Below are 27,608 nucleotides of genomic sequence, written 5' to 3'. Positions count from 1 at the left end.
ACGTTGCCATAGCAACCATAAGAGTACCATATTTTTACAGTGTGATTGGTTATAATAAAAGAGATAAGGTATGGAAAATACTCTCTATACGTATCAGCTTATACCACATCCTCAAAGACTCACATTCTTCACACTGCCTCTGAGCTATGCACGCAACGCAATAAAACAGTCCATCATTTATTGTCAGTGATTTTATATAAGTGTGTGTTTACAAAAAAAATCCCCCTGATTGCAAAGTTGATCCTGCAGCATTAGAAGCTATGATATCTATCAGCTATGAGAGGAGCTGGTGGGAGAGAAAAATTAGCGGTGACATGTTAAAAAGAAACACTTACGGTCTTGCAGGATCTTTGCTGTTAGTCCAATGTGAAGTCAAAGAGAGAGAAAGACACAGATGGACAAATTGTAATGTGATTGTTAATTATATTAAAGACATAAAAAAACAACACAAAAACATTTATAGAACTGTATTACAGCAGTTTCATCAAGTTATCATGTTATAGCTCAGTGGTTTCCAGCTGGTGGGGCCCATTTTCAGTGGTCGCACACAACTTTGCCCAAAAAAACAAAACAAAAAAATATATATATATATTTTGAAATGTAGTCAATGTCCTCTTACTTTATCAAACTTATTCACATTCTATTGTAAAAAAAAAATCTTTAGTCCTCTTAATACACCTGAATTAATTACAATTGCAATGTTTCTTTAAATGCTGGTTTGATGCTTTGATTGCTACAGTGCTTCCTACTTATATCATTTTAGTTTTCATTTTGTGAGATCAGCCTGAAGCCTCAGCACAGGGGGCAGCACTGACTTGTTTTCACTGACAGTCAGAATGGATGAATGGAAAAAACTGAATGGGTTGTGTGAATGGGTTCTTGGTCTATGTGTAGACCCTGACTTAACGTCTGCAGGAAGTCTGGACTCTGAAGCTGGACCAGTTGGGGGACCACCGGCTCACAGTTGTGTTGTACAGAGTTAATGTGATAAATATTAGTTGCAGAAATGAGAGAGGGAATGTGATCTATGTAATGCCAATTTATCATATAGCCATATATTCTCCTATCATACACTCGTATATTCTCATAAACTTGTATATTCAATTCTGTGTGAAGTACATATAACTTGACCTGAAGTGACCTAATGTGCTGAGTATGCTGTTCATTGTGCTTTGTGAGGACACCTGCTTATGTCTTGGACAAAGACTGTCTATTCTTTATCTTTGTTGCTGTCCGGTGTCTCTGAGCATAACTTACACTTTATCTCAGTTGCTCATTAATTTTATCACTTGACCTCGAGCTTGTTTTCTTTCCCTGCCATCCCTGCAATCCTGGTATGTGAGAAAGAAACATTAAAAGCCCTGGCAACATGGAGCTCGGGGTCAGACCTCTGTAGCATGGTGTTGCTGCGTGAGCTCTGTCCTTTCTGCAGAAATTGATTACTCTGTAAACCTTATTTTATAATAAAACATCAAAAGACAATAACTGTCTAAAGAATTCTATTTCACTTCTCATCAGGAGGAAAGTATTTTTCCACCACAAACTTGGCGACGAGGATGGGATTGGACGTGTGATCTGGACTCTGTTGAAAAGACAGAAAGCCGGCTGCAAAGAAAGATTCCTCCCTGTGGGTGAGAAGCTGTCCTCAGACGGAGCCCGGTCATCGCTCCAATCCCAAAGGATTTAAAGGGAAAGAATCACACACGGTGAGAAGTGTTTTGATGTTGTTTGTGAGAGGTTACAGAGTTAATCAGGGAATTAAACCGGTATATCTCGCATAAGCACTTGCAGACAGACGTGTCTTGGTTATTATTGTAGTGTTTGAGGATTTCTGGTGTATCTGCTTGAAAAAGTGGACCAGTTTATTCTGTGAATACAAGAGACAAAATAATCAGAGATAAAGGATGGGTAAAAGTCAGAGTAAGGAGAAGTCCGATGTGGAGCCAACTCCCAAAATTCTCCCACCAATAATAAAATTGATGATTGAGAAAAATCTGAAAGTATGAATCAATGTATGAATCAGTTTAACAGTGGGTTGATTTTGGGTTTCCAGGAAATGGCAGCTTTAGCCTGAGACAATTAGACAAACTGAAGACATGTTTGGAGGCAAAAAAAAAAAAAAAAGAAAAAAAAAGAGCAGCATGCAGCTTTGTCCAAACATAAACGAGAGAAGCATGAACAGTTTAAAGCAGACTGGAAGGCACATAGCATGTGGAGAGAAGAGGGAAAGAAGGAGATAAAGAATTGAAAGTAACAAACGCAAAAGTACAAGACACATTCCTTACAGGAAAATGAAGAAACTAATACACTTTGTCCTTCTGTTCCTTCTGTGAGTCAATATGTCAAGGTGGATTGCGACCTCGACTCCTGCCCTCCGACCGCACCTTCACTGCCACATGAGCCTGGTGGGGATCTGGGAACAGCAGAAGGATCCTCCAGACGTCTAACAGAAACTTCATCACCTCCACCAGCATCATCCTCATCCCCTGATTCAACCACATCTAAACCTGATGCTTTACAGACCAGGACTGAGTCACAGCTGAGAGAAGAACTCCGACAGCTGGATGAGAACACATCTGGCAATAAGGGACAAAGCTTGATTAAATGATCTCAGACGACACACTGTGCATGCTGAAGACACTATCAAGGATCAACAGAAGAGAAAGAAAGACAAAGTCGAGGAAGGATCTACACACGGCAGCCTTAACCATGTACAGGGGTGCTCAACCTATGGCTGGCGGACAAGGACGTGGCCGCGACCGGCCACATAGAGGTCGGGGACGAGAACGTGAATACGATGGAGGTGGACACTGACAATATGACCCTAAACATCTGTTTTGACTGCCATAAGCAAGGACACTGGGCTAAAGATTGCCCTAAGAAGAATGGCTCTGTGCAAACTACAACTGCTGCAAAGTGAGTGCGGGACGGGGCAGGGGGAGAGGAGCGATCTGGCCGCAGCGACAGTGACTCACAGACTACAGGAGGTAACACACACACACGCACACACACACACACACACTGCTTGCAATGAAGACCAGCTTTGCTCACACACTACAGGACATGTCAGCTGATTCACTACACTGCACAACACATGTTTCAGAAGGGCCAGATGAAAGGTTTGAGAAAGTTTGGAACAGAAAGCCACTAGAAGTGGAGAAATTGAATATGACATGTATTTATTGGACAAAGAAGGCTGCTGCTGTCTCTGTATCTCTCTCTCATTCACAAAATGAACTGTTTGATGGTACGTCTCCACACGTGTCGCTGGCAAAGCCTGCCCACTGGACATGGCAGGAAATGGGACCATGGCTTCACAGACAACAGACCCTCTCTGATTTCAGGCCCACGAAAGGGGATCCCAGAACACTGTACAGCGAAAGGGGTGATGTATATAAAACAAAACTTACATCTACTGCCTTTGTCGACAGAACGATTTGCTTGATTCCTAATACACACACTACACCTTGCATGCTTTCACACGACACATCAGTTGACATGGCTGAACTATCTGAGGTGCCGCCCTGTTTGTGGGCGCGTCACAAATATGACGTGGGGCTTATTGAGGGAGCCACACCTCTTGTAGTTCACCCAAAATCAGATTACAGACCATGCATGAGACAATATCCATTGAAACCAGAAGCGCTAAATGGTATCAGGCCTGTTTTTGATTCACTTTTAAAGGCTGGAGTTATAGTTCCGTGCGATGACTCCCCTGTCAGAACACCAATTTTTCCAGTAAAGAAAATCCGAGACGCAGATCAACCCACTGAGTGGCGATTTGTACAAGATTTGCAAGCAGTAAATGCTGCAATACATCCGCGGGCGCCCCAAGTTTCAAATCCACATACAATTCTGTCATTAATTCCACCTAATGCCACTCATTTTTCTGTCATTGATCTCACAAATGCTTTTTTCTCCGTTCCCGTTCATCCAGACAGTCAATTCTGGTTTGCGTTTTCTTTTGATGGTAAGGGCTACACTTGGACTCGCTGTCCACAGGGATATTCAGAAAGTCCTGGAGTATTCCACAGTGCACTGCGTGACAACTTACAGAGCCTCCATTTGCCTCTAGGCTCTGTTTTGTTACAGTATGTTGATGATTTGATGATTTGTAGTCCATCACAGGAAGCATGTAAAACAGATACAATAGCATTGCTAAAACATCTAGCAAATAATGGCCATAAAGCTAGCTTGTCAAAACTGCAGTTTGCTCAGACTTGTGTTACATATTTGGGACATGTGATCACAGCAGAGGGCAAATCTCTCTCTCCCAAACGTATTGAAGCAGTTCAATCTGTACCAAAACCAATCACCAAAAAGCAAATGATGAGTTTCTTAGGCATGACGTCATATTGCAGACAGTGGATCCCAAATTATTCAGAGAGAGAGGCACCGCTCTCTTCCATGATTCATGGTAACAATCTTTGTGCACATGACAAACTGACTTGGACTGACCACACTGACAGAGCCTTCACTGACTTAAAGGCTTCTTTGCAGGCTGCTCCCACACTGGGACTGCCAAACCCTGACCTTCCCTTTACTCAGTTTGTTGACCAGAAGGACGGATACATGACCTCTGTTTTGACACAGGAACATGGGGGTAGACTGAGACCTGTAGCTTATTTTTCCACCAAGCTTGATGCTGTTGCTGCTGGTCTCCCTCTCTGTCTGCGTGCTGTAGCTGCAGCAGAGAAGGCTGTGGTTGCATCACGTGACATTGTGGGTTATGGAGATTTGACACTCATGGTTCCTCATGCTGTTGCTCATATTCTGCACACACAGAAAACCTCTCATCTCTCTGCACAGCGCTGGTTAAGATATCACACTACTTTGCTTGATATGCCTAACATTACTGTTAAAAGATGCAGTGTACTTAATCCAGCAACTCTTCTCCCAACTGCAGCAGATGGAGAGCCACATGACTGTCTTCAGATTCTTGATGAAGTTTGTACACCCAGACCAGATCTTTCTACACAGCCCATACCAAATGCAGACATGGAGCTGTTTGTGGATGGTTCGGCGTCCCGCAACGTGGACACAGGTGCGGCTCGAGTGGGTTTTGCAATAGTGACACCACATGACATTTTGCTCAGTGGCAAACTGCCACCACACTTTTCAGCACAAGCTGCAGAACTTGTAGCTCTTACTGAAGCCTGTAAACTGGCTTCAGGTAAAACTGTGAATATTTACACAGACTCGCGTTATGCGTTTGGAGTGGTGCATGATTTTGGGGCCCTCTGGCGACACAGAGGATTTCTTACATCTTCTGGCAAGCCCATCTCACACCATAAACTTGTGTCTGCATTGCTAGATGCCATCCTCCTTCCAGCATCCATCTCTGTGATTAAATGTGAAGCTCACACTAACAGTTCTGACTCTATTTCTACAGGAAATGCTGCAGCAGACGCAGCAGCTAAAGCTGCAGCATTGTCTGGTTCACCTTTCACAGTTAACTGTTTGATGTTGTCTAACACTTCTGATACTTGCTCATCTGCTGATGTTTCTGTTCTGCAGTCTCTTTCCACTCCTCAAGAGCGCACCATGTGGTCAAAATCAGGTGCCACATTTAGGGACTCAGTGTGGATGGGTCCAGATAACAAACCTTGTTTGCCACGTGCTCTTTTCCACTGTTATGCTAAACTGTCCCATGGAAGAGACCACGTGGGCAAAGGGGGAATGTGTGCTGCTGTTAATTCATCATGGTATACACGTGGTTTTTCAACTTTTGCACAGGATTTTTGCAGGAAATGCCTAATTTGTGCATCCAACAATGCATCAGGGGCTATTCATATGCCACCTGCTGGTCACCCACCACCTGACAAACCTTTTGATCATTTAATGATGGATTTCATTGAACTAACACCAAGTGAAGGGAAAAGATACTGTCTTGTAATTGTTGACATGTTCAGCAAATGGGTTGAAGTTTTCCCCTCTTCCAAACAGGATGCTGGAGCTGTGGCTAAAGCACTGCTAACTGAAATTATTCCTAGGTGGGGAATTCCTTCAGTCATCAGCAGTGACAATGGACCAGGTTTTGTCAACCAAGCCCTGAAAGAAGTGTAAGACTATCTTGGGTTTGACATACGTCATCATTGTTCATATCATCCACAGAGTGCAGGTGCTGTTGAAAGAGAAAATGGCACCATTAAAGCAAAACTTGCTAAATGTTGTGATGAAACTGGTCTTTCGTGGGTTAAAGCCCTTCCACTGGTGCTTTTCCACATGCGCACGCGAATCAGAAATAAACATGGTTTGAGTCTATTTGAAATCTTGTTTGGCAGACCCCCTCAGACAGGTGTAGGTCCAGTTAGGCATCCTCCCCTTACCACAGGTGCATGTGATGATGCTATGTTGAGATACTGTGCCAACTTGTCTACAACCTTGTCAGCATTGCATTCACAGGTGAAGAGTGCCCTGCCATCTGCAGCCACAGCAGTCCTACACAACTTACAGCCTGGAGATTGGGTTCTCATTAAAGATCACAGACGCCGTCACTGGAAACAAAGGCGATTCCAGGGCCCGTTCCAGGTTCTGCTGACCACTGAGACAGCTGTAAAGGTTGCGGAGAAGGCCGCATGGGTACACGCCAGCCACTGTAAACAGGTTCCTGAACCAACAGCCGACATCTAGACACCAGAGGAGTAAAGCTGAGGAGCTGACACAAATTCACCTCTAGACCCAGAATAATGGTCTAAGAATACAATTGACTCATCTAGACGTTGAGGAAGACAACTGGGGTGTACGCCGTGCGCTGCCCCTAACCTGCAGCTGCGTTGGAACCATCTGCAATATAAGAGTGAGGGGTGAAAAAAGCGCCCTCCTCCACCAGTAGCGTGCCAAGCTCCAACGAAGTGACCACAAGCTCCGTGTCACCAACAAGAGCAACAATGGAGCCCAGACCATGGCATCCCTTCAGGGGGCCAGGATGGTGCGGTCTCAGAGGTTCAACAGCTTTACTTATACTTTTAGCTGTATTTGTGGTATTTGTTATTTTTTTTCACACATCATACACCACCAGCTAATGTTCATAACCTAACCAGTGTACATCCTAATGTGTCACAATTCCGAGCGCACATGCGCACTCCACGCTCTGTTGATTTATATGAAACTAATCTGTGGACATCATGGCTAAATTTCACAGCTCAACAACTGTATGGAGGTAATACGTCCTGTTTTATGTGTGCAGCAGGCAGACCCAGATTGCTTATGAGAGGTATTCCTTTTGAAGGAGATGATTGTGTTTCCACCAGTACTAATCTGTGTAGGCACGACTGTTTACTAGCTCGAGGAGCCCGCTCTAGAGCCTCCTCTTGGTCCTCATGTAATCTAGGATCCACTGCAGGAAGACTCCCGCCGCCCACAAGGACAGCTCCACCACCTTTAAACAACACACACATTGTCTGTTATTATCGCCCCACCGGTAACCAGTCCGTCGGAAATTGGACGGGGCCCTGTACTCAAATTGTAGTGGCACAAAAGAACATCTCTAGCGACTTTGTCCTGAATAAAAAACAACTGCAAGCCCTGGTATGGTACGAGTGGATAGGTAAGCAAATCTATCCAGTTCCTGATGTTTTCTGGGTTTGTGGAGATAATAAATTGCGTTCTGTCCTGCCTTTCAATTGGACAGGTTTGTGTGGTCATGTAATGCTGGTACAGGAAATTGTTGTCATTCCTGAACAAAGGTTCCTTGCAGCCACTGACCGTCACCGGCAGACGCGAGATGTCTTTGGAATGGACCCTAACATATACATTGATGAGATTGGCGTTCCCCGTGGTGTGCCTAATGAATTTAAGGCTAGAAATTCAATAGCCGCAGGGTTTGAATCCATTTTTATCTGGGTAACGATGAACAAAAATGTCGACTGGATCAATTATATCTATTACAATCAACAGCGTTTTTTCAACTACACTAGAGACTCCTTTAAAGCCCTAGGAGAACAAGTACATGCCACGTCCCTAATAGCTTGGCAAAATCGTATAGCACTGGACATGTTGCTGGCTGAAAGAGGTGGCATTTGCGTTATGTTTGGAGAATCCTGTTGTACATTCATTCCCAACAATACGGCCTCCAATGGTAGCTTTACACGGGCACTGACCAAATTAGAAGCCCTTACAGTAGAGTTAAAAAACAATGCAGGTACTGACACATGGATGATGGACTGGTTTGACAGTAAGTTTGGTAAATGGAAGTCAATTATCGTATCTGCTATCACTGGTATACTTATTGGTGCAAGTGTGTTCAGTCTGATTGGATGTTGTATTATTCCCTGCATTAGAAGTCTCATTGTAAGGTCTATTGATAGGTCAATCACACACCAGATGGCCTCTCTGGCTGAGACCCATCTCCTGTCAGATGTTGAAAACCCCACTGATTGGATTCCTCCTTTTAATGATGATGAAGATGATGTTTAGGTTTTAAGTTTTGTATTTTCCCCAGCTTGCTATCAACTCAAGGATGTCTGTGTCCTACAAAAACAGCTAAGTGCATATTTTAACATTTATCAGCTAATGATGTGTCTACTTAAACCTAAAGGAATGTAGTCACTGATGATATGATAAATTTGTATATACTTTTGTGTGGCCATTTTATGGCCAAAGGGGGAATTGTAATGCCAATTTATCATATAGCCATATATTCTCCTATCATACACTCGTATATTCTCATAAACTTGTATATTCAATTCTGTGTGAAGTACATATAACTTGACCTGAAGTGACCTAATGTGCTGAGTATGCTGTTCATTGTGCTTTGTGAGGACACCTGCTTATGTCTTGGACAAAGACTGTCTATTCTTTATCTTTGTTGCTGTCCGGTGTCTCTGAGCATAACTTACACTTTATCTCAGTTGCTCATTAATTTTATCACTTGACCTCGAGCTTGTTTTCTTTCCCTGCCATCCCTGCAATCCTGGTATGTGAGAAAGAAACATTAAAAGCCCTGGCAACATGGAGCTCGGGGTCAGACCTCTGTAGCATGGTGTTGCTGCGTGAGCTCTGTCCTTTCTGCAGAAATTGATTACTCTGTAAACCTTATTTTATAATAAAACATCAAAAGACAATAACTGTCTAAAGAATTCTATTTCACTTCTCATCAGGAGGAAAGTATTTTTCCACCACAATCTACAGAATGAAACAGAGAAGCAATGAGTGAGAACTCACCTGTAAGGAGTTTCCATATCAGCAAAGGACAAACAGTGAGGAAGAGAAAAAAAACACACGATATGCTTTAGATTTAGAGACATCAAAGACTGTCATACTATGTCACACTGTTTATTTCTTTGGCAAATAATTAATAACAGAAGAAAAGTATCACCGTAATTTATTTTGGAAACTTCACAAGCATGGCTGTATCTGGGAGGCCTGCATAAATAGTACGGTAGAGTTTCTCCTTGGCTTACCTGGCTGACCAATGAAATCCCTCACAAACTTAAAGATACAAGACTGAAGATCTCAGGTTCAGCTTTTCTGGACTGAGTGAAGAGGAGACAGTTTGTATTTTCTTCCCATGTGAACAGTATTTCAGATCATTGCTGATATTCACCAGACTTCATTTAATTTCATCTCAATACATCTGGCATTCTGTTTCTTGCTTCCTGCAGCATCTAAGGAAATTTGAGGTGACAGCTGTGCTATAAGGAATTCATCAAATGTGCCTTTTTTGGTGTCATTTTGACTCAACACTAACACGAAATCATTCAACTGGAGCACAAGGTGACAAGATATGAAAAGAACATCTGACTATACCAAAACACAGGTTTACGCACATTTACTGCATAGTTGTTTACTGTAGTGAAATACAACTGCTATACACCTTTCTCCTTTATTCCTCCTTCTCTATCTCTTGCTCTAATTCACAAATACTGTCCTGGGAACAGATTTAATATCTATATGTGAACATATAAATCTGGCAGACTGTTTGTGATTTAAGACCCCTGCCATACTGACACACATGAACACAGGTACACATTGTGAGGTGACCCTGTGTTAGGAGCTTGACCTTGTGTTTCCTTTTCAGGCTAGCCTTGATATGAGGTGTGTGGCTGTGTGCTGTGTGTATTGTATGTGCACATACATGCTCATTTACATCCATGTATATCCAGTAAGAATGATTGTGTTTTGTCAGGTACAACTCCACAGACCTAATTACTGAATTTAAATAGTACTAATCACAATAGTATTAATCACATTATGCAGAAGATGGAGTGTGTGACAGTGTGTGTGTGTGTTTTCTGTGAGGATGTGCGGAGAGCTCTCATTGATAGGGTCAAGAGTGCACTTTGCTGTGAAGGTGATAAGTAGACATAAGGAAAAGAGGGGGGTGGTTTTCTCTTTCTGTCTGCTGAATGAAAGCATCAGCTGTGGAGCATGTGTTCCTTTCTTAGCTCTGACGGGGAGGGGGGGGGGGGGTCTTGTATGTGTATAATATATACACATATATCTGATTTTAATCTATTAAATTGATTTTAATATTACTGTATTATAAATAATAATTATTATTTTCAACATTTTGTGTGTGCAATACTCTCAAATAGTTTTACTGTTGTTTTACTGTACTACTTGTTTTACTTTTATTGTATGGTCACAGTTTGGTTTGGTTTGGTTTAGACACAAAAATCAAAAGTCAAAAATAAAGCTTTTGATAATTGACATCAACTAACATATGGGATGACAGCAGTGTATTCTGATGCAGTTTGTCAAATAGATGACTTGCAGCAGGCTGCTAAAAGCTTTATCAACCTTTTCAGAGTTAATGAGAACATTTTGTTTATTCTGTTTTCATTCCAGAGATTCTCTCATTTCTTTCCATTGTTTTCTACAGTGTCTTTGTGCGTTTTATTTCAAAGGTTTGTATTTGTTCAAATTCTTGGATCCAATATCACACATTAAATTATGCAGCAAACATGAACTCTATACTGTACTGTTAGTCCTATCAAACTATGAGTTGATCTTTCTCCAACGGACTGTAATTAAGCTTTGTCAGAAATAAATAAAATCCCTGACTATCAGTTGGTCGCAGTGAGGCAAATACATCAAGGAGAGGTCACTGGGTTATAAGGGTATTATCCAAAATGGTCTCTGTCAGGCAGGGTGTGTGCATGTGTGTGCGTGTTTTAGATCAATAGAGCATCATAAGTCCAGGGTTGAAAGGTCAGGCTTATAAAAAAACAGAGAGAGAGACAGCGCCATAGGGGGCCAGAGAGATAGAAGACAGAGCAGCTGACAGCTGACTGCTGCAGGTGTGTGCGTGCGTGTCTGTGTCTGAGTGTGTGTGTGTGTGTAGAATGTATAAGCCAGGTGTCCTTGGTGCTCTCTCTATATCAAATAATTTTTCATTTTACAATTGCAAAACATTAATCTTTGCTCTGAAAAATGAGTATGTGTGTGTGTGTGTGTGTGACTGCGTATTGAGGGACAGAAAAAAGAAAGGTCATGACTTCTCCCTGTGTCCTTCGTGCTTTTGTTTACAGCTCCCTCAGGGATCTATTTAACAGCAGGATCCAGTCAGGCTTTTATCAGTGTTGATTTTGTTAATGAAAACTACGACAAAGAATATCAGTTGATGACCTTTTCTTCATGACAAAAACAAGACTAACACTAAATAAAAAGTAACCTTTGAAGATTATGAGGAAATGTTTTACGTTTGTCGTTAAAAAAAAAAAACTAAACAAAAATGTGAAAGACGGAGGGATGGACAAATTTGAATGCTAAGTCTTGTTCAGCAACCTGCATCTTTGGAATCACACACTGTAGCTCCTGATCTGTAAAGCTGTTTCCTGTTGTTCAGAAAATGATTTAGCTGCTTGACCTGTTGCACTGCTCTTAATAAGGAACAGCTTGCATGTGTCTGTCAGTAATGTTATGTGATGGTACCTTTTATTGGGAAAAAAAAATTATGGACTAAATTCATCCACAACCTACTGAGAATTCAACAACTGGCGACAACAAAACCGGCAGCATGACCACCTTTATCCCAAAGAGGTAAGCTAATGGAACGGCTGTGGAGGTGGAGGTAACATGAAGATTACTTTAGTGTTGCTATCAGGAGGAGGGAGAAAAATGTTGCAATTGATGTAACTAAAGTCTTCAGTTTTGTTTACTAAAACTAAAACTATCAAATGACTAAAACTAATACATTCTTGTCAAAAGATTTAAAACCAAAAAACAAAATTAATACTGGCTTTTATACTTATAATGTCATAATGGACAGCTATGAGAATACGTGTGATTGGGCGCTGGGCTAGGTAATGCATTAAGAAGGGTTTGGGTTCTCTGGATCTGCAGTGAGCCAAGTGAAACAGTATAACCTAGAGATTTAAAGCAGTCAGCAAGTCTGTTCTCATGGGGAAATGTGATCACAACTGCAGCTCCAGCAACACATTAAATTACTTTAACTTTGAAAACTGTGAACTGGGGCATACTGTGTTATCGTAAGTTCTTTGTTTTTTTAATTCAATTTATTTTTGTTTCCTTTAAAATTCCTTTAAAAGGCAAAAGGTTTATTTCAGTGTATGTAGTGTGGCCCAGGACACATACCCTATACCAACAACATCCCCCACTCCAGTCAGGCCGGGGACCTTTGTTATATATGTACGCCTCTTTCTCCACCATGTTTCCCGTGTTCACTGTGCGGTCACAATCCCAACAAACTGATCTAACCAGCTTACAAAACATGTTTCACTTGCGATATATTTTAAAATTGCCTGCCCTTTTCCTAAAAGGCTAGAAGCATTAACTTTTAATTTGACAAGGCAAATTGGAACAGCTTCCTCTCTCTGTGTCAGTTTGTGTTGGTGGAGTTTGGAAAAATGTGAGCTAACAATGGTGGCAGAATCTGGCATCACAGACACGTCAATGGGGCTGCAGCAATCCTAGCAGCACTTTAACCCCAGATATAGTCCAATCAGAGCCATCTATTTCAGCCAACTTCCCTTTAACCAAAGGAAGACTTTTTGGTATTTGTATCTCCATGTGCTCTAACATGTTGACTTAAAGTGGATCTGATGATTGCTGGGTGACTTACGGTCTTGTGGGACTTCGATGGGTGTCACAGTATGCCACAGTAGCAGCATCAATGACGTGAGAGCCAGGGCCGCATGCCCGCCCTGCCCCAACATCTCTCCTCGTTTGATTTGCTCGCCTCACCCCTCACCTCTAGCTGGCTGGATGGCTCTCCTTACGGCTGCAACAAGGATCTGTGAGGACAGATACAGAGACAGATGGCTAAGATGAAGACAGCATAGTAGTCCGTACAGTATATGTGCAGTAAACTGTTTGCGTGTGTGGGTGAGTGTGTAGATGTGTATATGTTTTCTGGCACGAGAGGCTGTGTCGACTCTGGCCTACATTCACAGCTGAGTCCTTGAGTGGCTCCCCAGAGAGAGCAGCCTAGAAACAAAGCCGAGGAGAAGCTCTGTGGCACTGATTCTTAAAGTGAGATCAGGCTCCAATCACAGGCTGCTTCACAGGAGGACTCAGACTTTCAAAGCAAAATGTGGAGCACTTTCAGTTATCCATCCATCCATCCATCCATTTTCTATACTGTGTTGGTTCTCTTTCTAGAACTGAGAGACTGTATAGGTCTGGGCAGTAATTCTGTATAATGTTATATTACCATTGATCATCTAGGGTGACTTTGAATATTTGGAGATACATATCTATCTATCTAGATAGATAAATAGATAAATAGATTTTTATATGTGCATATACATACAGTATGTGTGTGTGTAGCAAAGTCATCATTGAACAAAGGTAATAAACATGAGTTTTCCCATTTGACATTTAAAATATCAGTGAAAAAGCAGGACACTTTGCGTAATATTCATTTATTTAATACAGTTTACACATGCTGCCACAGATGTCCCCTAGATTTTTAAGGGTGTGGGACTTCTGAAACTTTTGAGAGGCCCTGTAATCTCCATCTAATCTAATTCTCCATGAATCCATTCAATGGTGAATGGTCATAACACACTATATCTCTATATAGTTTTGCAAGTTCAAAATAAGTCTTAATGAGTGCAATTTAAATCTTGTACACAGCATAATATATTTACAAAAACAATAAATGACAAACTTATTAAGTCTGCTTTGTTATATTATGTCTGGGACACAGTTGCAATTGTGATATTTTTGAGTTAAACAACATATAGATAACCTCACCTCAGAGTAAAGATGACATTCATTTCCTGTCAGGCTTCCAGCACATACACATGTAAACACAGCACATAGTAAGACTATGGCCGAAAAAAATACCAAATGTCTGCCAAAGCGAGCTCAGTTTTAGAGTCCTGCATCTATCTGACCCAGCAGTGTGGAAATAAACCTGTTGTCAGGGAAATGTTGTAAAGTGAAGTACTGTCCAGACATTCAGCAAACACCCCACCAGCCAGCACTTTCTAATTTACTCCCCACCACCTCCACCTGACAGCCAGGTCTGTGTACTGGCAACCATAGCAGGACCACCTGCCCACCGTTAATCCCTGTTCCCCACGCTGCCACCCCAACCACCAGGATCCGTCTTCCACTCCCAGTTACACTGGAGCTCAAAGCTACAACAGGACACATTTAAAATGAAATGATGTGGGTGAGTGGTATCATAATTTTTCCATTTTAATTCTCCAGAAGAAAATGAGAAAATGTGTGTGGGAAAAGCAACATAACACAAAGCCCTGCTGACTCATCACTGGATGAATAAAGGTTAAACGTTTTTACAGTAGTGCAACAGTTAAAATAAACAAAGTAATATTCAGTGTTTTTAAGTACAATTCCGAAAATAATACACTCATTTTTTAAATGTATTATTCATTAAAGTGAGGCTATGTACGTTTGAAAAAAGAAACAAAACATTCTTCCTTTTACAGATTGACTGTGCGACTTTTCTCTCCTGGTGCAGCAGTTACACTGTGCCATTTTTATGGTATTTTCAGGCTCTAAAAGCTTAAAACTGTTTGGATTAATATTAGTCTGCAGTATAATGACTATCATGAAGCATTTCACCATTATGGAATTCCATTAGAATAATCTTTACAATGCTGTTTCCTGATGATGATGATACAGAACGTTTCGCTCACACTGGAACAGCAGATGTTGACACTCGATTTAGTATCATCCTGTGTCTCTTTAAACTATGAGCAGTGAAATAACAGACTGCTTTCACAACAGAGGGGACACAACAGCTTTTTGGCCTGAGGGCAGTTGTCAGATTTCACCCAAAACCTGCAAACACCTACCACACATACACATGACTCATGAACCATCTGCTGGTATGTCAGTCCGACAGCATTCAGCTAAAAAGTTAATCTGCCCCTTGGGAGCTAGGACCCCAGCATGGGCTGGCATGAGGAGCCAATCATACACACACACACACACACACACACACACACACACACACACACACACACACACACACACACACACACACACACACACACACACAACATGCATGGATGTAGATTTACAGGGAGGCACCGTCCATGGTTACACATGGATGAAGGCACACCCCAACACACCCACATCCCAGGACACACCACACCTACACATATCTCTGCAGCCCAGCTGTTAAGAAACCTGAGCAGTATCACCCTATCTCTGTTAATTACTGAGTTCTTGTCTGCACGCACATGCACACACACACACACACACACACACACACACACACACACACACACACACACACACACACACACACACACACACACACACACACACACACACACACACACACACACACAAAGAGGGAAGAGATAAAGAAAAAAGAATGCCACACAGCCCTGATATAAGTAAGCCCTGAGAGAGAAATCTGCTTTAAATTGCAGATCTATTCCCTGCAGAAGAGGCATGGAGAGAGAGAGTGAGAGAGAGAAAGACAGAGAGAAAGGAAGATAAAGAGGAAAGAGACAGAGATGGGCAGAGAAGAGTGAAAGCAGCGAACACTCTGAAATAGGTCAGTACTTCTCTTCATGTGTGTAACCCTGTCTACATCCTGCAGTGCATTATAGCACACAGTGATACACTCAGGCTGAGTGTACAGCCTGAGTGTAAGGGTCATGGTCAGGGTCAGTGAACGTCACATACTACACATTGACTCACATGGCAGGGGAAAGCAGCTACTGTATGCTGGTTCTATAAACCTGGGGCCCAACACTGATGTAAACAGTTTTTTACAGTCACATCATATACGGTGGCAGAGTCATGTTTATCAGAAGAATCCTTTATTATTTTAAGTATGTTTTTTACACATACAGGAAATAAATTCTCTGCATTTTACCCACACCAAGTGAACAAAACACACACAAAGCATGCATATGCACTAGAGACGTTGGGGCCTGGGGAGCTGGGGTGGATCGGTGCCTTGCTCAAGGGCACCACAGCCGTGGTCGCAGAGGGAGGAGGGGCATGTCTCCTTCACCACCACCCATATCCATTGTGCTTTGTCGAGGGATTGAACCAGCGACCCTCCGGCCAGTCCAAAGCTGCACTTTTTTACTTGCTGCGCCACAGCTGCCCCCACACGAAACTGTAATTTTCTTACATGCTTTGACATTTGTCTTAAATGAATAGTTTCACATTTAGGGAACTACATTTGCTTACTCTGGGAAACTTAGGGACTATTTCTTTACTGGGTGCAGGAATTTTGTGGCATCGTGTTGTCACTATGAGGTGTCCAAGCACTGAAAGCATTGAAAGCATTGAATGAAAGATTCCTCCCCATAATCCCACATCTTGTCATTTAGATTTAGATCGTTTATAAGCTTTAGAGAATAGTAAATAAGAGCGACATTGACAGCCTCATCTAACCCTCAGCAAGAAAGCATATTAACTATATTTCCCAAAATATGAAACTCGGGTATAAGCACAAGTACTAAAAGATTTCAGAAGATACTCAGGACTAGAAATGACACTTAGGAGTCATGCCAAAGACATATCAGCACATACAGTAGGCAGTGGCTGGAAGCCTGGGGATAGTTCTATTCATCTGTACCAGGAATTAATGATATGTGAGGTGGATATCCACAGAATAACCCATTTATTAGGTACAATTTCACAATCTAATGCAACAAAAGTACATCAGCCCTGCAACAAACTTGGTCAAATACAGGCTATAAAGAGTGGAGCAGAATATTGACTGACTATATTTTCATTCCTACAATGCTCAAGATTAGCATTTACACAACAGGACAAAGCTAAGGCTTAGATTGTAAATAATCACACCAAGGAGGTAAATAATGCTCCTTGGTGCTAGGCTCAGTTTTAAACTGTCATTTTTGTTGTAGTGTCTCATTTGAACCTTAGCAGCTCTGCTGAGTAGGAGCTGTGGGAACCATGAGGTGAGAGATGTGAAATGTGGATAACATATGTGTCAGGGCCTTTTGATTTATTGACTGCGTTCAAGGCTTTAATTCTGAGTTTTATAAATCACACACAGAGGCAGACAAGTTCAAGGTCCAAAGCTGCACCACACATTCTGTCAGAAAAAAAATATTGATCCACCCATGCATCCACTCACAGACTGAGGCTGCTCCTTAACAGGTGCACCATTTTCCAGTTTACAAAGGGCAATCTTCCCAGAGCATATCATTAATGTTGTCAAACTGGGTGAGAAATGGCAAATTCTTGCATCCTAGTCTTTACATTGAGGACACAAAAGTTGTCCTAACCTCAGAATCAGTTGTCCTCTAATGTGACAAACTGCACAGGATAAAATGATGATTTGCTTTGCTCATTGTCTGAGTAGTCTGAGGAGACTCAAACTGAGCTAGCAGCTGGTTAGCTACTCTTACACTGTGGTACCATACTCAACTGTAGGCTGGTCCACATTTTTAGTTGACCTAGCCTACATGCTGTGGTTTACTCATGCTGGAACACAAGGTGACTTAACAGACTTGCCAAAATACAACTAGGTCAAAGTTACCTTAGTTTAGCTTGAGATCCACAACCTTAGGCACATATTATCATCACACACACACACACACAAACACTCACACACACTCAAACATCAAAAAGTTAACCTACTTCTAGAAACTGCAGGGAATTTGCATATATTTGTTCAATGAGACTCTATGGAAAACTCTACTTTAAATATTACATTCTTTCCTCCCCATGATTAACATGAGAGTTATTTGTGGAAGAAAGCTCCCTCTCATTAATACACAGTTAGATTTCAGGTGTTTGTATCATAAATGCTTTGGAACCTTAAAGTCTATTGGAGTAAATTTCCCAGTTTAGCCATATGTAGAATAAATCAGTTTATCTTGAGACTCATTTTCTTATCACATTTCATTTTTCTTAAGAGAGCCCACTTAAAATGCAAGAGCTCCAAAAATTCCTCACCATCAATGGCAGCCATGATTAATGTGACTGAAGCAAACACAAGGTGTGATCAGCCACAGGTTTTCATGTGGGCTTGTTTTAGGATTATTCTCATGGTTTCAAAGACTTGCTACTGGTCTTACAATTAGATTTGGCAAAATAGAATCTAGTCTTTGACAATAGATTGCATACTGGCCACACAGCACATGCTGAAAAGAAGAAATTGTAGAGTTGGGTCTTCAGTTGTCGTATTATTGTCATGTTTTTCTTTAACCTTCTCCAGTTACACAAAGTTCATTGTTGTGCTTCCTCTTTGTCCTTACAGAAAGAGCATTCATATGCAGTTATGCCCACCCCCAAGACAGTGCACACAAACACTCATGCAGTATTTGTACCAACTGTGACTATTTCATTGTTTCCATTAGAGTCTCTTTGGATGGGGCTGAGTGCTAATGGTGCACTTTTGGAACAAACACCAGTGCCAGTGCGGAGGAGGAGAAATTACACAGTTTTTCCAGTAGATTTTCAGTGTGCATTTTAGTGTGTGTAAACATGTCCTAAAACTGGAAAATCTCTCATTTCATATGTAGAGTACATATGAATTTGAATAGAGCAGGTCTGTATCCTTACATCCCCATGGATGCTCGTGTTTGTGCCTCATCCTTGTTCTGCTTTGTAGTAGCTAAATCTTCTTGAAGTGACCTCGATCCTGTCACTTCATGCAGATAAAACATTTGATAGAGTCAGTTTGAATTTCTTATTTGTAACCATATCAACAAAAATGTGGGTTTGTGAATCATTTATTTTTTTGAATAAGGGCGCCTTCCACATCATTTATGTCAACTGTGACCACTATCATCACCAGAGGCAATATTATTAGGAAGCATGGAATAAATTTCCATGCAGATGATACTCAGCTATATTAAGTTTAAGTATTAAGTATTAAGCATAAGTAATATGCAGTAACTACATTAAGTTAGCATTTTAAAGAAACAGCACGCAGACAAGAAGTGAGTTACCATGAGTTATTTTGTTTTTCACTTCTTCCCTCTTAGTATTTTATATAATCATTATCTGAACAACTTCTAAACAGTATTTCCACCCTGGTCACTTCTCTGGACATTGTTTTTTTTTTTTTTCTCTCTGAGTCAGTGGCAGTGCTGGAGGCATTAACGCATTAACTGCCACCTCAACCATTCCTCTGACCTTCATATACACCCCCAGAACATCACCAATCTTTCTCTGCAAACATCCCAAAAATAGCCCTCAGCCCATCATACACAATTACCCTCAGCAGTCCACCACAGTCATGTCATGGGTACCATGAGTACTGCTTACACGCATAAGTAAATAATGCAGATACCAGCAAGAACCACTTCCACCAATAAACAGAGACACACATGTAAGCTTACACATTAGATCATTGCCTAACCTTCTACTCCTAACCCTCTGTCTGGTTAACTTACCACAAAAAGAGTCAGTGATTAATTGCACTGCACAGTTATCAATAAAGCAGCAATGCTGCAGCGACGGGATAAAAATGCAAAAATATGTTTCTGAGGTAGGAAATCTGGAAGGCAAAAGGCTCCATCAGTCACTTTTTGTGACGACTTCTTTCTGGTGGTACAGAAAATCTTCCCAGTTAAACCAAAAACATTTCAGAAGTTTCAATCTTATTTTCACTGAAATAAGTCTCTGTTATCACAGACATTAGCTTGAAGGAGGTAGGGGAGACTGAATGTAAATGTACATTAAACTGACTTACGTTTGCTGATGTGGACACTTATATTCGGCCTGTCCACCCAGTCTCTTGTGACCACTTAGCAGACCTGATGAGACACAAAGAAAACACAAACAATATTACAAACTCTTATATATTATATTTAGCAAATAAATGACAAAGGTACAGTTCAATTATCAGTTTCAACAGGGAGCTTTACACTGCAGACCTGGAATCAGTGTCCCCTATTACATTAATCTAAACAAGCACTATGTCTCCCTTGACCACTTAACAGGCAATGGTAAATCATCAATATGTTTATAGCTACATGGGTTCAGTGAGCCAATGTAAAATAAGTCAGATTGCACACAGCACTTACACATAGCCACTGAACATTCAATTCAAATTTTTAATTCCATCTTGCCAGCTGAGAGGTTTGGTATTACTTGTGTTGTACAAACAGCACTGTTGCACTACTTTCCCCAGTATCATCATCAGACCCAGCAGTGTTGCAGTCAGTCACACCCGTCCCACTCTTGTCAGTTACAGTGCCTGCCCATGTCTGAGCTCAGCTTCAGAGGCTGCTCTCACAGACAGACAAGTAACTGATGCACAAAGTGATATGTCCACTCATCAAGTTCCAGCTACAACTGCAGACACACTGCAGCTCATACCATTTTGTGAGGAGCAGGTAGAAGCAGTGTCCACAGTCACAAAGGAGAGACAGACTGGCATCATACAGGGAGTCGGTTTGGGATGGGCTACAACACTGAGCTGCCCAGCCAGAGCAGGAAGTTGAGAATATGCTTCCTTTCCCTGTAACCTGCTCCTCAGCAGAAAAATGATCCTACGCTAGCAGAGTGTTTCAAGAAAGAAGAGTCTAGTTCGTACTTACCCAGTGAGAATTTTGTGCTTGAAATGGTCTGTAGTACAGGCATATACAGGCATGTACTGCAGACCATGTATGTTAATATGGGAAACAACTTGTTCTTCCTGAATTATCTAGGACTGAGGTGCTTAGGGTAGGTCATACTGTCCCATGGGCTGGCTTTCATGAAGACTTTCATGCGAGCCACGATGCAGAGCTTTGCACCTGTAAGGTGGGGAGCCGGTGTGTGCATGAGGCCATATGTCCTTCTACCACCACCGGGTCAATTCTTACAGGAAGACTTAAGTCAGATGTGCTGACTGCTCGTTAGTCTTTGTTAGCCTGAGAACAGGAAGAGGCAGAAGAAGCAGTCAGCAGCACGCACACGCACACGCACACACACACACACACACACACACACACACACACACACACATACACACACACACACGCCTCAGGACTGTCTGCCTCAATGTTGTTTCTCCAGCTGTGTGTTTGTGCTTTCAAAGAGCTTGTCTGTACGCCTGCCGCTGCCCTTAGGATCACAGGATGCTCTTTCCCTCCTTTTTTGTCCTTGCCTGTGTTGCTGCTGCTGCTGCTGCACACACTCACACATGCACAAAAACACACAGTCTGCCTGGAGGACTCTGGAAAAGCCTCTATGGAAATATAAAAGACACAAAAAGAAATACAGTTTGTGCTACAGTGAAAAAAAATGCTTCAGTCAACACAATAAAACCATCTGTTACAGTGCAAACTATACACCTTACACACACAACTGCTACTTTCACTACACACTCAGCTGCAATAAAATGACACTAGACATAAAAGTCAGTTTCGAGCACACACAGTATTGATCTTCTCTCACTGTGTGTGACATGTCGTTATAGGCTTGTTCTTAAAACTTTGTTCAAAAATGAAAGATCTACCAGCCGAAAAAGTGATTAAAGCTACACTTCCTGTTTGTCTCACAGCATCCAGAGGCACACTCACATTTCTATATGTCCTCCACGCTCACTGTGTGTAATAGTTTGAAACTCAACACAGTTCAAGGTTGAGTTTTAAAACATCGTCAGTACTGGTCTGTTTATATGCAGTACATCAATAATTCACTGTGTTTAGATGACTTCATTTTACAAAGATATTCTTCATGAATGTAAATGCAGCAGAATTATAAAAAGTATATTTAGAATAGCTGAACTTTTAAATTATTACCCTTCATAAGTTGTTTTACCATCCTTAGAGTATGGAAGCTTTATCTAATATTTTTCAAACCATATCTTAATGTGGAGAGGTGCAGTCAGAGGCCTCTGGGACTCATTGAACAGCCTAGCAGCACTGCAGAGATATTCCCTTCTAAAGTTTCTGAGCGAGCCTCGCCCTTCTAACCAATTAGAGAAGCCCGAAGTCAGAGGTGTGAATGCACAGCTGTCAATCAATAAGCGAACGCGCTTCTGGTGTACTACTCCTCTCGCACCGAGGCCTCAAGCTTAAGCTGACTCACAGGTTAGCAAGCTTCCAATTCCTGCATTAGCTGAGACAGCGAACACAACAAGGATGTAGGTGAAGGAGCAGGGAAAGGGAGGGGTGTAAGGAGCACTAGCTCTGTTTCCAGAGCTTGTATATTGTAGCTTTAACAGGATCTAATATGTGTTAAGGCTATACAGTCTTCAACCCTCTGAGTACAGCAGGGCACATATTGAACATCTGGGTGAGAACTGTTTAACTAGGTTAAGTGCTTTGCCAAAGGGCATGGTAGTTATATGCCCTACTTGAAAGGAATGTGTATGTGAGTAAGGCTGCAGTGCTGTGTATACAGCAGAGACTCTCCTTGGCATCTTGTTCAGTAGCAGCTGAATTTAAACCCGGGCTGACCTGACCAGCACAGCAGCACAACACCAGTAAAGACAAATACGTGTAAAATGGTGTTTTGGCTCATTGGTTTAAGGCTACTGTAGATTAGTTAATGGCTGGGTAAGGCATGCAGTGGTTATGGTTAAAACCCCCATTACAACTAGAGTTGAAACCTTCAATTAATGTGCAATGTGTGTGCATGTGTGTATGTGTGTGTATGTGTGTGAGTGAATCTGATGAGTGTATGGTTTGGTATGATGGGGTCACTAATTAGATCACCATATGGCAAGCAGTGCTGATACCAGAGGTGGAAAGTAGGTCTAGTCCACTGTAAGTACTGTGAATAGGTCACATTTTCAGGTGGCTTACTTTTTCTTTTTGACTGTTTCCATTTTGTAGTGTTTCATAATTTTAGTAGTTCATTATTTTACATGACCTCTGTGATGTGTTTTGATGCTTTTTGATGGTTGATGATTTCTATCTAACTACCACCTCAATCAGCGTAATCAGCACGACAACCACAGCCTGTATGATCATCAGAGACCAGCAGATAGCTGCTCTGTCCATCCTCAGCTTTTTCCTCAGAACCCAGTGCTCTGTGGGTTTTCCTTCCTGCACTACTTCACATTTCATATTCAATGTGAATACAAATAACTGCAATTCAATATATAGTCACTTATAAAAATGATCAAAAATAAAAACATTTCAGTGCTAATGTACAGTAACTACCATCATAAAACATAGTACATGGTGAAATGTTAACACTGAGCCATCACTGCTGTCACTCAGCAATGCCTGTGATACATGGAGTTTGTTAAATGAAAGGAATTTGTCAATTCATTTTTGCAATCTATCCAATAGATAGATGGATTTCTGTCATATTACCCTGCAATCTTAATTTACCATACTCATTGCTGAAGTACAAGGCTGAATAAAACCAATTGAATTCTGGCTTTCTCAAAAACTCTGATGTTGCTGACATCCAATACTAAATACATTTTCCCAAAACTTTCCCAAAAAAAAACCAAACAAACAAAAAAACAAAAAAAACATCTTTGGGATCTTTTTAGCTTTACAAGCTTTTATTTTATTTTTAATTTCTTAACCTTTTCTATATACACTTTTGTCTAACTACCACTAGCACTGTTTCGATAGTGAATGGTTTTCATATTTTCATACTAAAAACGTGTGCAAAAATACATGTGGTTGAACACTTAAATGTGCAGTTACTGATTCTGCTTTATTTATATGAACGTTTGAGTTTAAGCACTCAATGTTTTATGCAAACCACAGACACGTATCAGATTCACAGAGATCAAACTGAAACATCCAAAAAGGCTGTACATGTGAGGTGAATAAAGAAATGAAAGAAATGACTAACGCTGATCAAATACACCCAGTTTAGCTCTCTCTGACCTGGTTTCAGCAGCCTCAGTGGACAATAAGGAGTGTGCGTGTGTGTGTGTGTGTGTGTGCGTGCGTGTGTGTGTGTGTGCACTTTGATGTCCAGTCTATCACCTGCTATTCCCTGCTGATCTATATCGGGTCTAGCGCTCAACAATTCACTAATGACTGTCCCTGAGGTGTGTGTGTGTGTCTGTGTGTGTCTGTTATGTACACCTCCATCTATGCATATCACCTCCCATCCCCATAGATCCCCAGCCTCCTATTCACCCTCCAGCTATGGCCTTTGAACCCAGTGCATTACTGTGCCCCTCCAACACACACACACAGACTGAGAAGACATGGCAATAAATGGCTAGAAGGTCATGGGTCACATGCTAAAGAGGTTGTGGGGGAAATGCCTATATGACAGTGACATCATTTCCTTGGTATAAATGATTTTTAAAGGGGTTGTCGTGACAACCACTCACAGGAACTGATGGGATAATTGGGAAAACCATTGGGTTCATGTTTGTATCTAACAACATAAGTAGTCTTTGTGATTTTAATGTCAGTATTCACTAAATCACAGAATTACTGTGAATCTGTTGTGAGAATTTGTCATCAAGAAGTAAACAGCTTTCAGTGCAAATGGCTCTTTACACAACACTGATAAGAACACGTGTTCATTGTAATTTGGCACATGGTGTCAAAAAAAAAAAATGCTATTAAATCATTTCAGTCAAAGCCTAATCTACATCTCACCCACAATACGAGTGCTTTAGTTCTCTGGCAGCATGGGTTTAGATTAGCTGCAGTGCTGCAGACTGTTAGCAGGCTCTTCCACTGTACAGCTACAGACGTAATGCATGTGTGTGTGAAATTAACCCTCCTTCACACGACAAAGCCCTGCTCAATTAACCCTCGGCCCCTCTATGGAGGAAGAGCAGGGACAAAACAGTGTCAGATTGCAAACCAAGTCCTCTGCACCAAACACAACCTCCAGGGAAGGTAAGATGGAGGGAACAAGGAGGATGGAGAGTGTGCAGGGTGAATGCGTGGTTGCCAGGCGATACATGTGTGTATGTGTGTGTGTATGTCATGCTTGGCAGGAGCCGCGGCTCGATGTTGCAGAATGACCTACTTTTAATCGAAAGAGAGAGAAAGAGCGAATGGAAAGAGAGAGATAGAGAAAACAAAGGAAGGATGCAGTGAGAAGATGAGCAGGTCCACTGGTTTTATTTTAGAGAGGGACAGAAAAGAGCAGGATATGGGGGGAGAAGGAGAGGAGGTGATACAGATAAAAAAAGATATCTTCAAGGGTCAAAAAGGTAAAAAAGGAGAGAGGAGAGGATGCAAAGTTGATTAATTGCATGTGTGTGTGTGTTTCCAGCCCTGAGGGGAAGTGCCCTGCAGCTCAATTCCAGATAAATCAATCCCAGAGTTCCCGGAGTGATGTGAGTTGAAACACTTCCTGTGTCCACACAGCCCCTTTTATGAGACTTCTTAATAAATAATGACTGCCACCTGCAGCAACAGGAATACACACACACACACACACACACACACACAAACACAAACACACGTATGCACCTGCAACCATACCTGTAACACCTGACATCAGCCCAGTTTAACTGACTGTTGCAGTTACAAATGATGTACTTTGTTTAATTCGGAGCATTGACAGTTGTGCTGTTTTCACTACTACTGCTGCACTTTATTCCTGTCATACTAAAATGATTACAGCTGTGACCATGCAGAGATGGACAGCCTCATATTCTTGTCAAGTTACCACATATCTTCTCAAAAAAAAAAAGAAAAGAAAACAGCAGTAACAGTCAATTACAGAGCTATCATTTATGTTATAACACCTGTGCTTCTCCTGATGTGACAAGTCACAATGTTTTCCATGTAACCCACCAAGTGACAGTTCCATGGTGGTGTGAGGCATTGAAGGACAGCAGGAAGTGATAAACTGCAGCATATCCATCATATCAGACTCCATTTTTGATAAAAGACCAATATGAGCCATGACTCAGTATCAGGCTGTTATCAGCTATATGTGTTTTCTTTGATGCTAACTGGGTAACCATATCCACAATAGCACTCTATTATTTATATATACACAAAAACCTACAAAAAAACAACAAGCAACAGACAACATGACCACATCACGCCAAGCCATCCAAATCCTCTGCAGTTCATCCAGGACTTTGAACCAAAAGTGAGTTCATTTTGACTGAACAGGAAATAAAAGAGGCGGGGGGACCCCGATCAGTTTGGTTACTCCCTGTCAGTTTCTACCCATCATGTCCACAGAGAAGGGATGCAGGCAGGCAGACAGAGAGGGGGAGGAGAGGCGGGAGGGAAGGCGGTTACAGATGTAGACAGAAAGATATCAGCAGACAAGGCCAGAGAATACAAAAACAACAGAGGCAGAGATGATGCTGTGTTAGACAGGAGAGGAAGAGGAGAGGTGAAAGACAAAGAAAGAAAAAGATGTAGTCCTGAGTGCTGATCAGTTCTTACAGTGGTGGATTACCACAGGATCCACAATTAAAACAACATGAGGATCATCTTCCAAGTGCATTTAGGTTGTTTTTAGATGGCTGTTAGATGTGAGCTGAGGAAAAGTGGACATACTGAATTTGAGAATTTGAAATTTCCAGTACGGACAGAATGAGGAGTGAAAGAGAAGTATGAGAAAGAGTAAAAATGGTTGTAACGTGAATAGAACAGGGTTGAAAGAAAAAGAAAAGACAAGAAAAGAAAAAAGGCAGGAGGGCTTATAAGATTCCACCCACATATAAGATTACACACACATGTTAACACAGATGGATGCATGGTGAAATTCTTTCTACAAAATAATACAGTGTTTTGTTCATACCCATGTGAGGAATCGGTTGTAGTTAAGAACCAGTTCCAAATTTTCTTTCCCACCGGAATCATGCGCCTTCAAACTTCTCAGTTCCTTTTATAGTTTCCTTTACAGGAAGGAGTCATAGTCAAGAGGAAGAAATGCTCCAGTGACAACAGTGCTAGCTGTAATGCAGATAGATTAAGACCCTGAGCTGTGTGCGCAGTAACTGAGGGGACTGGAGGCTTCTCGGTGCGTGGCCACCTGGTTATAGCATCTATGTATAGTCTGCATGTGAGGCGTTTACAGGAGACCTTTATAAATTCTAGCTACCGAAAACAGCAAGAGTCTCTGCATGCACATCAGTCACACACCACACCACCCACCACCACAGGTAAATTATAAGCCTCTGAGAAACACTGACTCCAAAATGGTGGAAACACCAGCAATATTCTGAAACATCTTTCAACATAACGTGCTTACATTCTACATTCATGGTAGCACCACTGCATCCCAACAGAGCAGCACGTCCGTTACCATGGGTAAATATCCTGTCGTAATAACATTAGTGCCACAGATGCAGGCTTAGCCATGATAGAGAAAACCTAAATGAA

The 27,608-nt window shown here is 41.6% G+C and overlaps 1 protein-coding gene across 2 annotated transcripts in view; it reads right to left on the bottom strand.

The window, feature by feature from the left end:
* nfasca (neurofascin homolog (chicken) a) overlaps window positions 1-27,608 on the bottom strand; it is an 87,976-nt gene that overhangs the window by 50,402 nt on the left and 9,966 nt on the right. For both annotated transcript variants that reach the window (XM_041035068.1, XM_041035067.1), the window contains exons 2-4: window positions 20,078-20,141; window positions 13,028-13,199; window positions 336-353 (exon numbers count right to left, since the gene is read on the bottom strand). In XM_041035068.1, coding sequence (XP_040891002.1) covers window positions 336-353; window positions 13,028-13,121 — 112 coding nt within the window. In that variant the 5' untranslated portion in view covers window positions 13,122-13,199; window positions 20,078-20,141. The remainder of the gene's footprint in view (window positions 1-335; window positions 354-13,027; window positions 13,200-20,077; window positions 20,142-27,608) is intronic.

The sequence above is a fragment of the Toxotes jaculatrix genome, chromosome 3, assembly GCF_017976425.1.
Source record: "Toxotes jaculatrix isolate fToxJac2 chromosome 3, fToxJac2.pri, whole genome shotgun sequence".
Taxonomy (NCBI): domain Eukaryota; kingdom Metazoa; phylum Chordata; class Actinopteri; family Toxotidae; genus Toxotes; species Toxotes jaculatrix.
This window is presented reverse-complemented; position numbering and strand designations above follow the sequence as displayed.